The sequence below is a fragment of the Prionailurus viverrinus genome, chromosome D2 (genome assembly GCF_022837055.1).
Source record: "Prionailurus viverrinus isolate Anna chromosome D2, UM_Priviv_1.0, whole genome shotgun sequence".
NCBI lineage: Eukaryota > Metazoa > Chordata > Mammalia > Carnivora > Felidae > Prionailurus > Prionailurus viverrinus.
The window spans coordinates 57033200-57046296 of record NC_062571.1 but is presented as its reverse complement, the minus strand read 5'-3'; the positions used below and the strand labels follow the sequence as shown (position 1 = coordinate 57046296).

At 50.3% G+C, this 13097-nt stretch overlaps 1 protein-coding gene and 1 long non-coding RNA gene across 3 annotated transcripts in view; one reads left to right on the top strand and one right to left on the bottom strand.

The window, feature by feature from the left end:
- RRP12 (ribosomal RNA processing 12 homolog) overlaps nucleotides 1-8700 on the top strand; it is a 30215-nt gene extending 21515 nt beyond the window's left edge. For both annotated transcript variants that reach the window (XM_047825893.1, XM_047825894.1), the window contains 9 exons: nucleotides 259-350; nucleotides 541-702; nucleotides 824-999; nucleotides 1232-1366; nucleotides 4055-4104; nucleotides 5566-5638; nucleotides 7372-7439; nucleotides 7737-7819; nucleotides 8178-8700. In XM_047825893.1, coding sequence (XP_047681849.1) covers nucleotides 259-350; nucleotides 541-702; nucleotides 824-999; nucleotides 1232-1366; nucleotides 4055-4104; nucleotides 5566-5638; nucleotides 7372-7439; nucleotides 7737-7819; nucleotides 8178-8280 — 942 coding nt within the window. In that variant the 3' untranslated portion in view covers nucleotides 8281-8700. The remainder of the gene's footprint in view (nucleotides 1-258; nucleotides 351-540; nucleotides 703-823; nucleotides 1000-1231; nucleotides 1367-4054; nucleotides 4105-5565; nucleotides 5639-7371; nucleotides 7440-7736; nucleotides 7820-8177) is intronic.
- On the bottom strand, nucleotides 1591-12693 carry LOC125148122 (uncharacterized). The gene is made up of 3 exons (XR_007145427.1): nucleotides 12682-12693; nucleotides 2249-2259; nucleotides 1591-1711 (listed from the first exon to the last, which is right to left on the bottom strand). It is a non-coding gene; the product is annotated as an uncharacterized LOC125148122 (long non-coding RNA).
- Nucleotides 12694-13097: the final 404 nt, after the last annotated feature.

Sequence of the window (13097 nt, the reverse complement as noted above, 5' to 3'; positions counted from 1 at the left end):
TAGGTGCCCGCCACTTTCAGAAGTCTCTAAAGCTATAACCTTGGTAGGATGGTCGTGGATTGTCATGAAGGAGGGTTTAGGGGAAAGGTGGAGAGCTGCCCAGGTTGTGGAAACACGATTGGACCAAGGGGTGGGCTGGGCTGCTCTGACCCTCACCCCTTAGGTGGGCCTGTGGGTCCTGTGTACCTGGTCTGTACCGTAGTGAGAGGGCAGACAGGGTGGAGGGCGCCCCCAAAACCTCGGTGCTCTGCCCGCCAGATGGAAGCCATTGGGAAGCTCTCGGACGACATGCGGCGGCACTTCCGCATGAAGCTTCGGAACCTGTTCACCAAGTTCATCCGCAAGTTTGGGTCTGTGCTCTGGATTGAGGGGGGGAGCAGGGGAGGAGTTGAGGGGCTTCCCATCCCAGCAGAGAGCCTGCAGAGAAGGGGCTGGGCTGGGGGACTGAGTCCCTTTCCCATGGCTGGAAGTGCTGTGGCTGAACCCTCCTCTGGGTAGCACTCTCTGGCCAGTGTGCCTCACCAGCCCTTCATTCCTCAGGTTTGAGCTGGTAAAGGGGCTGCTGCCCGAGGAGTACCACAAAGTCCTGGTAAACATTCGGAAAGCCGAGGCCCGAGCCAAGAGGCACCGTGCTCTGAACCAGGCTGCTGTGGAAGAGGAGGAGGAGGAAGGAGAGGAACCTGCCCAGGGCAAAGGTGACAGGTGAGGCCTGTGGTGGGGTCCTGGGGACCTGGTCTCCCTCGACCCGCAGCCTGCCCGGATCATGCCCAGCCACCCCTGCCTCTCCTGGGAACACCCTGACTTGGGACTTCTCTGCACTTAGCATCGAGGAGATTTTGGCCGATTCGGAGGATGAGGATGCCGAGGAGGAGGAGGAAAGGGGCCAGGCCAAGGAGCGCCGGAAGCTGGCCCGACAGAGAAGCCAGGCGTGGCTGAAGGAGGGTGGCGGGGATGAGCCCCTCAACTTCCTGGACCCTAAGGTGGCCCAGCGAGTCCTAGGTAGGCAAAAAGTGGCTGGCACATGAGTCGAGAAAATACGCTTGCCTTGCCAAGGTCAGGGGTTAGGGTGATTTCCACAGAGCCCACTGGGCACCTCTCACTGCCATGTGTGCACATCAGTGCGCTGCAGACACCCATCCGGGGCACAGACCTGGGCTTGTTGGTTTGGATGGGGCTGTGGGTGGGTTAGACTGGCCTTCCGCCTCCTCACTGCTCGACTCTGCCACACCAGCTACCCAGCCTGGGCCCGGCCGGGGCAAGAAGAAGGACCACGGCTTCAAGGTGAGTGCCGATGGCCGCCTGATCATCCGGGAGGAGGAGGACGATGCTGCCACGACCAAGATGGAGGAAGAGGAAGGCACTAAAGGTGGGACCACCATCCATTCTAGGGGCACAGCTGCTTCTGGAGTGGGCAGTGTTGCACTCACTCAGTCGTTCATTCACTCATTTGTTTATTTGCTCATTCATTCCGTGACCACTGGTTGGGGAAGTGTAGATAAATACAGATAATGAGGGGCTTGTATCTAAGACAACTTCCTCAAACATTTTGAATTTCTCAAACTTTTTTGACCATATTGAAAAAGCTTTAGGTTGCAATCTAGCCACCTATACAATACATACATAATTCAAACAGAACTTTCAAAACACTGTACTTCCTCTTGACTGTTTGTGATGCACTTTTTTGGCCACTGTTCTGTATCTTTCCTTCTCCCTCTTCTCCTTTTCTTTTTTTTTCTTTCTTTCTTTTTTTTTAATATAAACTTCGCTGAGACCATGAAGCTCATTTAGAGGTAGAGCCAGACTTAAGAGGTTTAGGGGTGGCAGCCCCCTTCCTGACCGCACGATCTCCTGTTGTCCAGGGGCCACTGTGGTGTGAAGTCTCCGAGTCCTGTTTAATTTTTCCTGCTTCCTCTCCCCCATGTCATCCGTTAGATCAAAAAGCTTCAGTCTTTAAAATTGATCTGCCTTCCTCTTTTTTTTTTTTTTTTTGGTTCCCACTGCCATGATCCTTGGGCCCTTGACTCACTGCAACCTCCTAACCAATATTCTCACTGCATCCCCTGCACCCAACTTACCGGCTGTGTGACTGTGGACAATTATTAACCTCTCTGTGCCTTAATTTCCTCACGCCAAAATGGGCTTAATACCAATACCTACTTCAGATGGTTGTAGATGAAATGGGTAGCCAGAGCAGCCAAGTACATGCTTGGTGTAACGGTGACTACACTGTTTCCTGATCTGGTCACACCACTGTCCCCTCTCGCCACTTTGTACTTTCCAGGCTCTTGCTCCCTTCTTGGCCCGTATGTCCTTGGTGCTGAGAACACCTCTCCCCCTCTTTCTGCCTCTCCACTTTTTTTTTTCCCCTTAACGTTTATTTATTTTTGAAAGAGCACAATTGGGGGAGGGGCAGAGAGAGAGAGAGGGAGACACAGAATCCGAAAGACTCCAGGCTCTGAGCTGTCAGCACAGAGCCCAACGTGGGGCTTGAAACTCATGAACTGTGAGATTACAATCTGAGCCGAAGTTGGATACTTAACCGACTAAGCCACCCCATCTGCCTCTCTGCTCTTAAGGATCCAGCCCAAGGGTTTTTATGTGGCCTTTCCTTGGCCCCCAGCTTTCCGGCCCTGTCTCCCAACGCTCCCAGCAAGCTTGGCCACTGCACAGGCTGCGGCTCTTAGCCCCATGTTGTCTCGTGGCATTATTTGCTAGTTGATTGACTTTGCTTGAGTTTGTCTTCCTTCCAACTGGTTTGTTTCGTACTTTTAAAAATACGTATACCGATAGCTTTTTAAAGAAATTGTGGTGGGGGCACCTAGGTGGCTCAGTTGGTTAAGTGTCCGACTTCGGCTCAGGTCATGATCTCACAGTTCGTGAGTTAGAGCCCCGTGTCAGGCTCTGTCCTGACAGCTCAGAGCCTGGAGCCTGTTTCCGATTCAGTGTCTCCCTCTCTCTCTGCTCCTCCCCTGCTCACACGCTGTGTCTCTCTCAAAAATAAATAAAGATTAAAAAAAATAAAAAAAATAAAAAAATAAATTGTGGTGTAAAGTACACATAATGTAAAACTTACCACATTAACCATCTTAAAGCATGCAGTGGACTAGTGGTAAGTACGTTTACATTGTTGTACAGCCAACCTCCGGAACTCTTTTCGCCTATTAAACTGAAAGTCTCTACCCGTTAAACGACAACTATTGCCCCCACCCCAGACCCTGACAACCATCATTCCAGAATCTGTCTGTAATAATTTGAATTTGAATATGCATCTAGGTACCTCATGTAAGTGAAATGATTCAGTATTTGTCTGTGACTAGCGTGTTTTACTCAGCATAATATCTGCAAGGTTCACCCATGTCGTAGCGTGTCTCAGAATTCCCTTTGTCTATGCAAACCCTTTGCCCATTTTTTTATTGAGATGTTTCTTTTGTGTTGTTGAGTTTGTGGGTGGTCTTTACGTAGTCTGCTAGTCTGTGTAATCCTTTATCTGTATGGTTTGAAAAACCATTCTCTCATGCATTCTGTAGAGTGCATTTTCAGTCCGTTGATGTGTCCCCTGATGCACAGAAGTTTTGAAATTTTGAGATAGTCTTTTTGATCTATTTTTATTTTGGTTGCCTGTGCATTTTCTTGATTCGTACTTCTTTGGCTCATCCCCACACAGAGCTCAGCACGTATAGCGAAAAAACAAAAAGTATTCTCAAGTAGGAGAATGAGGCTGTCCTCTTGGCAGAGCAGAATGTATGTGGGGCTGGGGCGCGCGTGACTCCCCAGGAAAACCAGGGCTTTCTTAGGGTCTTAAAAAAAGCTGTATTTGTCTCAGGAGTAGGAATACGACTTCCTTGAGGGGCTGTTGTCCCTGGGGCCTGGGATGGGAAAGATAAAGTTGCAGTCAGTGTTCAGGGGTCTTGTCTCCCACAGAAAGATGCAAGTTTTCTGGAGTTGTCAGGTCCGTCAGCCTGCTGAGCCAGGGGGAGGCAAGGTGAAATTTGCGTGGGTTTTGGGAAGTCAGGGGTGCTCCCTGTGTGCTCACAGGACTTTCTTTTGGTTCCAGGGGAGGATGAAGAGATGGCTGACCTGATGGAAGACACGGGTATCAGGAGTGTGAGTACTTCCTCTGATGGGGGTGCTGGGCCCTCAGGGCAAAGCCTTGGGCTGACAGCTCTCAGCCATCTCTCCCCCGCCCACCTCCCACCCACCCCCACCTGCCCTGCTTCCTGAATGCACAGGAGTGCCTTGAAGCTGTGCATAACAGATGGTCCAGAGGATGTGGTGTGCATGTACAGGGCACAGTGTAATGGCCGACTGCTCTGTGGGGCGTGGGAGGGGGCCCCAGGCACCTGATGCTTCCGTGTTGGCGGAGTTGTCCAGCTGAAGGAAGAGAGACAGAGCCCTGTGTGTCTCTACCGAGGGCATGTGCTGGGCAGGCTGCAAAGGCAACAGCTGGCCTATGTGTTCCAAGGGCAGGTTCCTGCAGGGAGCCATTGAGGAGTGCCAAAGGGCCCGTGCGTCATCTCACCTAATCCTCACAAGAGACGGGACCCTATCCCCGTTTCCAGAGGAGGCTTATCCTGCCCAAGTTCACAGGGGTTGTTAGGTGCAGATGGGATTTAAACCATGGCCTTCCAGCCTCCTGAGCCCAAGAATTTAACCTTGGTATCTCCCAGGGTGGAGTGCAGCTTCTCACCTGCCCCACCTGAACCAGCAGGGTGATGTGGGCCCAACCCCTCACCATCCTTCCCAAGCCCAGTGAACAGCACTTCTGAGGGCGTCAAGGAGCAACGTCTTCCCTCCGCGTCCTCTCGGGGCCTGGCCAGCCCATCCAGCCTTCCTGGGTGTCCCCATTGGGGGACAGCTGCATAGGTGGGGATACAAAATTAGCAGTGCAGATGCAGGTACTGGGGTCCCATTTCAGCGTCAGCCTAACCTCTCAAACTCAGCTCCTTACCTGTGAATCTTGTGGAATTACTGGGTTGGCTTGATGAGATTGGACACGGCAAGTGCACAAGTATAGTTCCTGATGATCTTTCCCCCATTTACTGCTTTCGTGAATGTCCTATTCACGACGCCCTATCCCTGGCCAAATGCCCATCTTCCCGCCAGGGCCAAAGAGGTACCCGGTTATCAGAGCATTGCACCCACGTAGAATTCCTGGGTGAAAATCAGACATAAAAGATCAGATAGTTATGGGGTCAGAGGGTAGCCGGGGGTCTGAGAGGCCTCTGATGCAGGAAGCCTCCTCTGAGTAGGAGCGTTGCACCAGCTAAGCTGAGGTCGGGGTTCCCAGACAGGTACTTGTTGCCCTGGGACAGGAGTTCTGGGTGAAGCAGGCAGATGAGATTGTGGTCACAGCCTGGGCTGGAACTTACTTCTGCACTGCCTAGTTGTGTGATCTTGGATAGATCTTTACCCTCTCTGAGCCTTGGTGTTCCCATCTGAAAGTGGGGGATTGAGTGCTTGGCAGAGGACCTTTCCTGCTAGCATAGTTTGCAGTTGCTTTTACTATGAACATTAACGAGGATGATCGTGTACCTTTGTTAATGAATTTTGTGCACCACGTTATAGAAGAAACATCAGAAGCTCAAGCATCAGAAAGAGGCTGACGATGAGGAGCTGGAGATGCCCCCTCAGTACCAAGGTGAGACTTCCACTCTTCCCTCTTGGGACACTGTGTTCCCTGTCCCCTGCATTAGACAGGGCAGTGGCAGGCAGAACCACAGGTTTGCATGGCATGGCCTGACTGTAGTCAAGTCAGCACCAACAAAGATTGGCTGATCTGTCTCCCAAGACTGGTCTGGGGCCTGAGAATTTTTGGGATGAAGAAGAGTCTGGGGGATCTGTGCATGGAACCCCCAGCCCTTCTAGAGAGCCCCTGAGCCCCATCTCTGTCCCACCCACTTAGGCCTTCTGTGAGGCTTGCAGCCCACCCCTTGTTTTCCTGGGAGGTGTCTGTCTCTCTTGTCCAGCCCTGAGTCAGGCTAGGTTTGGGAGACCACTTCAGCCTGTGTTGAGGATGGCAGCTGGGAGGGTCAGTGGTGGGCCTGCCCAGGGAATTCCCCTATACATTTGTCTCTGGTCCCCTAAGCTGTTCCTTTTCCTGCAGCAGCTGCTAAAGACACCAGTGTGGCTGCCAAATGCCAGGGGAGGCCTCTGTTACTCACCTCTGCCTCCTTCCCCTGAGGGCAGCCCCTGTAGCAGAACCCCTGCTATATATCTGGAGGTACAGGGGCTCCTGTAGAAAGTCCCCAATCCCAGGGGCTCCTGGGCGGCTCAGTCGGTTAAACATCCGACTCTTGATTTCAGCTCAGGTCGTGATCCCAGGGTTGTGGGATCGAGCCCTGAATCAGGCTCTGTGCTGAGTGTGGAGCCTGCTTGAGATTCTCTCTCTCCCTCTGCCCCTCTCCCCTGCTCACACATCGTATGCGCACGTGCTCTCAAAAATTAAAAAAAAAAGAAGCACGGTCTCCATTTCCAGCAGTAGGTATGTTCTCAGAGCCTTAAGGCATCCTAACCCAGCTGGAGAGCTTCACGGCTTCCCACTCTGTGGCCCCACAGGCCAGGGCCTAGTTTACCTACTCTGCTCTGAGGTGGTGTGGTGCAGAACCAGATGATGTGGAGGAGGCCTGGGTTCAAGACTGCTGGCTCTTAGCTCTGTGGCCAACTTGGCCCAGTCCTGCTGCCTCTCTGAGGTTCTAGTTTCTCATCTGTAAAAAAAAAAAAAAAAAAAGTGGGATTCATCTGGCTCATCTAAAAAGAGTCCTCCTGAGTCATCCATGAGTGTGTTGAAATCTGGACCGGAAATAACAAGGGACCTTGGAAGCACCTGGATTTCTGTAACCACAGTTTTCATGTCTGTACAATGGGACAGGAGCTGCCTTTCTTTCCCAGTGTTGTTGTGAAGCCTGAATGAGATCAAGCCCGAAGTACCTCATTTTATAGACAAACTTAAAAGATCCAGAAATTAAGAGACTTGCTGAGGTTAGAGCTGGTAGTGGTAAATCAGGGAGTCGAACCTGGGTCTGTCTGACTTCAAAGCCTGCGTTCTTTTCTCCTAGGACAAACGGAACAGATTTAGCTTTGGAGACTGGGGTGGTTCATGTTAGTGGAGAAGGTGTATGTCCTCAGAGGTCATTGGTAGGTCTGTGTGGCTTCAAGTCAGCCTGAGGAGCCCACTGGTCTTAACTGTTAAGCCACTAGACAGTCCCTTCTTGAGGAAGGTCTTTGTCCTTGGTTGGTAGGGGACAGAGCTGTTGCTAGCCTTGATTTCTCTGCTCCCTGGAGGCTCTGTAAAGACAAGGTACCCACTGCCTTCTCCCAGGAGGAAGCTGCCCTGGCTTTGCCTGATTCATGGTCTCTGTGTTCCCCCTCTAGCTGGAGGCTCTGGTATCCATCGCCCTGTGGCCAAGAAGGCTATACCTGGGGCCGAATACAAGGCCAAGGTAAGAGCCATGGGTAGGGATAGAGCCTCTGGGAAAGGATGAGGGTAGCTGTGCCCATCACCCTTCTGGAGAGCCACCTTTGTGGAGCCAGACTCCGGCCACACCGAGGGACACACTGAGGTCTTGTTAGCATTTAAAGTCCATGCCTTTGTTGGTTGGCATTCCTGAACTACAGGAGCCCTTTGGTGCCACCAGGGCACAGAGTGAAGGGGAGGACATGGGGTCTGTTAAGTCAGGGGCAGGGAGGAAGGGGAACCCTGTACTCCTAGTTGACTCTCTCTCTCTCTGGCTGAGCAGAAAGCAAAGGGTGACGTGAAGAAGAAAGGTCGGCTCGACCCCTACGCCTACATCCCCCTCAACAGAACTAAGCTCAACCGAAGGTACAGTATTGTGCGGGGTCTGGCTGGGGCAGTGGGGGTGGGGAGCTCAGTGCTCCAAAGAGGGGAGGGCCTTATTCTCAGTAAACTCTCAACTTAATTGCTCCAGTGTCTTCTAGTTTTTTTTAATTTTTGCTTTCTAATGTGCACCTTCATGTAGTTGGTGCCCACATGCGTTATTGACTTGAACTGGTCTTGTAAGCAGGAAAGCACCTGTGCCCAGAGCACGTGCTGCCCACTGCCAGGCAGCACCCTTTCTCCCCAGTTCCCGCTAATGCTGGGGGAGCCATTGGTCAGCATTATGGGAAGAGAGACCACCTGTCTTCAGGGAGATGTGACCCTCTGTTCCTTGTTCCTGCAGGAAGAAGGTGAAGCTGCAGGGCCAGTTCAAAGGCCTGGTGAAAGCTGCCCAGCGAGGGTCCCAGGTGGGACACAAACTCCGCAGAAAGGATCGTCGGCCCTAAAGCCTCGAGGCCCCCAGAGCTGCCCTGGGACCCAGCGTAAGGTCTCTCTGCAGCTTCCAAGCTGCTTTGACATCAGTTCCAGATACTGAAGGTTCTGGCAGAGCCTGGACTCGGAATGACTTGCTGGACAGGGCTTGGCTTCCAGAGAGGCACCCAGGATTTTGGAAGCTCCAAACAGGAGCCGCCCTTTAGAGATGTCCCTAAGGCCTGGAGATGGGAATGTGGCCTCGCTGCTTGTGGATCGGCCAATGAGGCAGCTGTGCTTTCTGCCCAGAGCAGCCATGCGCACCAGAGCAGTTTCCTGTTTCTTCTAGCCGCTTATAGCCACATGGCACTTAGCCTGGCTGTGGTCTGGGTGTGGAAGATTTGCTGTGATCGGATGTAGAATAAACATGGACCGCCATGCATTTTCCCTAGAAACACTGTGTTTTTATCACCTGCCTCTCCATGGACAAGAACTGTGTCCAGTTACTGGCAGCAGTGGCTTGACCTCTTCTTTTCCAGTCCCAGCATCCAGTCTAAGGCATAGCAGGTAGCCCTAGGTCAGGCCTTAGAACTTGCCCACCTATGTCAGGAGGTTTCCCTGACTTCACTTAGTGTCTCAGTCAGAAAGTGACATTTGGAGGGGCAAGAGGGGCAGTGAATGCTCTGGGGCTGGTCTGTAGAGACAGAATAGGAAGGAAGCAGAGGCTTGCCCCTAGGCACAGGTTTCCTCAGCAGCTTTGTTCATTGATTCACTGAAGTTCATTGGTTCACTGAGCCCCTCTGAGTGCCGAGTGCAGCCTGATCACCCACCTCCCTGATCATCACGTCCTGTTTTTCCCAGACAAATAGACAAGTTGTGGAAAGAGCAGCATGATTCTCACCATCCAGCTTTGTTGGTCTGGAGCATTGCTCCTGAGGTCACTTTATCGGCCATGGTACCCCTGTGTGTGCTTTCCCAACAGGCATCAAGAAGCAAGGAACCCCAGGGCTAGTCCCCCATCCCCAGTAGGAAGAATTGTCCCCTGGCATTTGATCCATAGTTTTTCTCCTCTCAAATTCTCCCCATTTGACATGAGACACCCCACCCCCTCCACCACACATGCTCAATAGTTCCCATTCTAGTTTCATGCCCTTGGCTCTGATAATGCTCCCAGGAGGCCCTGTGCACAGTTCTGTTCATCCTTCAAGGGAGCTCTAGTCTTGACTTGATCCATTGACCCCCCAAATTAGAGCATTTCCTCCCACTGAACCTGGAACGAAGAAGTGGAGAGGAACCACACTTCACCCAGAGGTGGCGCTCTTTGCATGCCTTGTTCACAAAGTCTGGGCTTGGAGAGCCAGGAAGGTGGTCTAACCGTGATCCCCATGGTTACTCTTGTGGACAAATCAGGCCTATCCTAGCCCTTTCCTATTTCCTTTCTCAGGAAATTAGCCACATGCAGTAGGACACTCCATGAAGTAGGAGGAGCCAGTTGTGCTTACTATTGTATGCTTTCCAAGGACCTTTGTTTTCTTCCAAAGGTAGAGCTAGGGAGAAAGATTGGTCTTGGTGATGTGCTGGATTCCATACTCTTGGAAGTAGACTTCGGATGCACATTACCTCGAAGCAGAGGCAAGAATTGATCTGTCCCAGAGACCTAAGGTGCTGGAAACATTTGTTGTGAAAGTCAGTGCTGCTTTTGTCCCCACAGTGGGGGTAATGAAGGAGAATTGGGAGTATTTATCAATGCAAGGCTCATTCAATTTCAGGACCACTAGAAAATCTGAGGGTCTCCACCAGGGTCCAGATGCACTACTTTAATTTTATTACGCTTTTGGCAGGTCAGAATCAGACTTATTCCAGCTTTCTTTTCTGGGGTCCACCTTCGATTCCTTCTCAGAAATGGGAGACAGAGCATGCCCTGCCTGGCCGCACTGAAACAGCCACCCTGGTGTTGGCTGAGGACGTGGGCAGTGTTGGGGATCTACAAAGGCGGTCCATTCATGGCCCCCATCCTGACGCCTCTGCACACAGGTGGGTCCGATCAAACCAACCTCACCCCTTCCTGGGAAGTGCAGCTTCCTGGGATCGAGGCAGCTGGCCTGATGGTGGCTGTCATCTTACCTCCACTGTCTCATTTGCAAGCCCACCTCAGTCCACATGCTTCATCCTGTTTTCCGGCGTCATTTGCAACACGTGAGAAAATTACCTCTGATGTCCAAGTAGTCTGTTTTCTCTCTTCATTGTTGCTTATGTTCCATCACAGGGTAACTTAGGAAATTAGAATGTATTCTCTACTTCACTATAAAAGTACTAAACAATCACAGAGCATTTGGGAAAAAAAAAAAACAAAAATAAAAGCAAGAGCTAGACTCCTTCCACCAAATTCTCACTGTTAATCTTTGTACATCTGACTCTGAAACAACACAGATTTGAATTGCATGGGTCCACTTACACATGGGTTGTTTTTGATAACTACAGCACAGTACTATAAATGTATTTTCTCTTCCTCATGATGTTATGAATGGTATTTCCTCTAGCCTTATTGTAAGAATACAGTATATAATATATATACCAAATATGTGTTATCGGTAAGGCTTCTGGTCAACAGTAGGCTATTAGTAGTTGAGTTTTGAGGGAGTCAAAAGTTATATGTGGATTTTGGACTGAAGGGGGGTCAGTGCCCCAATCCCCACATTGTTCAAGGGTCAGCTATATCAACTATATATTTCATTCCTGTTTTTTTATGTGCAAGGCTTTTTTAAATACAAAAACAGTGTTTTTCTTTCTTTTTTTTTTTAAGTGTTTATTTTTGAGACAGAGACAGAGCATGAACGGGGGAGGGTCAGAGAGAGAGGGAGGCACAGAATCCGAAGCAGGCTCCAGGCTCTGAGCTGTCAGCACAGAGTCCCACGCGGGGCTCTAACCCACGGACCGTGAGATCATGACCTGAGCCAAAGTCGGACACTTAACCGACTGAGCCACTCAGGTGCCCCCAAAAAACAGAGTTTTTAAATACAAGTATACATTCTAAATTTGCACTTGACTATCACAAACTTTTTACCCTACCAATATAAACACTTCATAAACATTTTCAAATGCCCGGTTTAAACATCCACCAGTGAACGTAGGTCAGTTTACTTACAAAGAATCTGTGAGTCCATAAGTATGTTGTTCTTTGACGTACACAGGGACTTAATGCCATCACTAGATGCTGGATCATGTGCAGAGCAATATTTAGAAAGTGACATGATGACTGTTCTTTGTTCTATTTTTGCTATACATTAGTGTAAATAGACAGATGACTGTACTCCAGAAAATAACCCTGATTTGGGGCACCATAAGCTGGCTTGCCATTTCCTGAAATCATGCTTACTATAGCTTCTGCCGTCAGAAACATTTATCAAGCTGTTAGAGAGGCTGGCCACGTCATCCGGGGCCAGGGCTACAGTGGCAGAAGGTGTTCTCCCATTCCAAGTCCCATTGATCGGTCGTGGAAGTGCCTAGAACAGGATTTTGAGGTCAATAATTGGTAAATATTGATTGAGAATGCTGGGGGGTGGGGTGGGTATGGTGGCAAGCTCAGGCTGCATACTCCTTCCTGGGCTGAGGTCTGGATATCAGCTGTGCAAGTCTAAAATCAGAGTTCGTTGTGTTCAGAGAGGAAGAAAGTGACTCACAACAGGCCTAGGCGAAATTGTGATTTATTAACGTGTAATGAGAAATGTAACTGCTAAGGGGCTTGAGACTGGCGCGTGGTGACTGCTCAGCACACAGTCCCCTGCACAGGAAGTCAGAATCAGAGGCTTTAGTGAGCATGGGACAGGGCACAGGGAATCATGGGAGTGGTAATTGGCAACGTCTCTGACGTAGGACAGTATTCTGTTCTGTCTGTAAGATAGACCTGCCCGTCGGGTCCCCCTCTATTCAGGTTAGTGCCAGATCCTCTGTCGTGTCCTCTAGACTCTTCAGAGCCACTTGCCTGCTGTTCAGAAGCTTTTCTGAGATTTCCTTCAGCTCTGGGTTCCTTCACATGCAGGCATGCCTGGATTGAATTTCCAAACCCAACTCTTCTGGCTGTCACCAGGGAGACATCCTGTTCTCTCTGGGGCCTTGTGTAGATAACTAATCCTGTCTGTCGTGTGTAGACTTGAAGGGTTTAACTTCTAGAGGACAGCTTGATTTCCAGATTCCAGGGATGTTACCCTGTAGACCCAAAGGTAGCTATTACAGAGCTGATAGGATTTTAGGGCAGAGTTTCACAGAAGACCTGAGGCATTGATGACAGACAGATGGGTTTGCGGGATGGTGCCAGGAATAGCCTGGACCTCCTTCTGGCCCCTCCTGTTTTTACAAGCTCTTCAAGAGTCTTGCTTTGAACCAGAACTATTGCTGTGCCATAGATCTTGGACTTGAGGCCTCTGAGCCTGAAATACATACACAGCTGATTGCTTGGGACCAGCCCTCAGTTGTAAATAAGCTCATAAAAATGACGAGGTGCAGTGTTACCTGAGATTTTACACGCTGTGCATAATGATTCGGTCATTATGATATGATAACACTTATCTAAAATTGCCTTCCTTAACCTTTCCAGCAGGTGGGGTATACCTCCAGAACACAAATAATCAGCCAGCAAAGCTGACATCTAATTATTTATTCTGAAGAAAGTCCTTCCCTGCCCACACGAGGACTATCACAGGGGCCACGTGGATCCTCTCCCTCAGGACTTCACACACAGGGCACAATCACACCTGATCCACACCCGCCAGGTTTAAATCTTCGCAGGTACAGATTACCACCAAATGCAACCACGTGTACTATTTCTCCATCCCCACAACGGTGGCGTGATGAT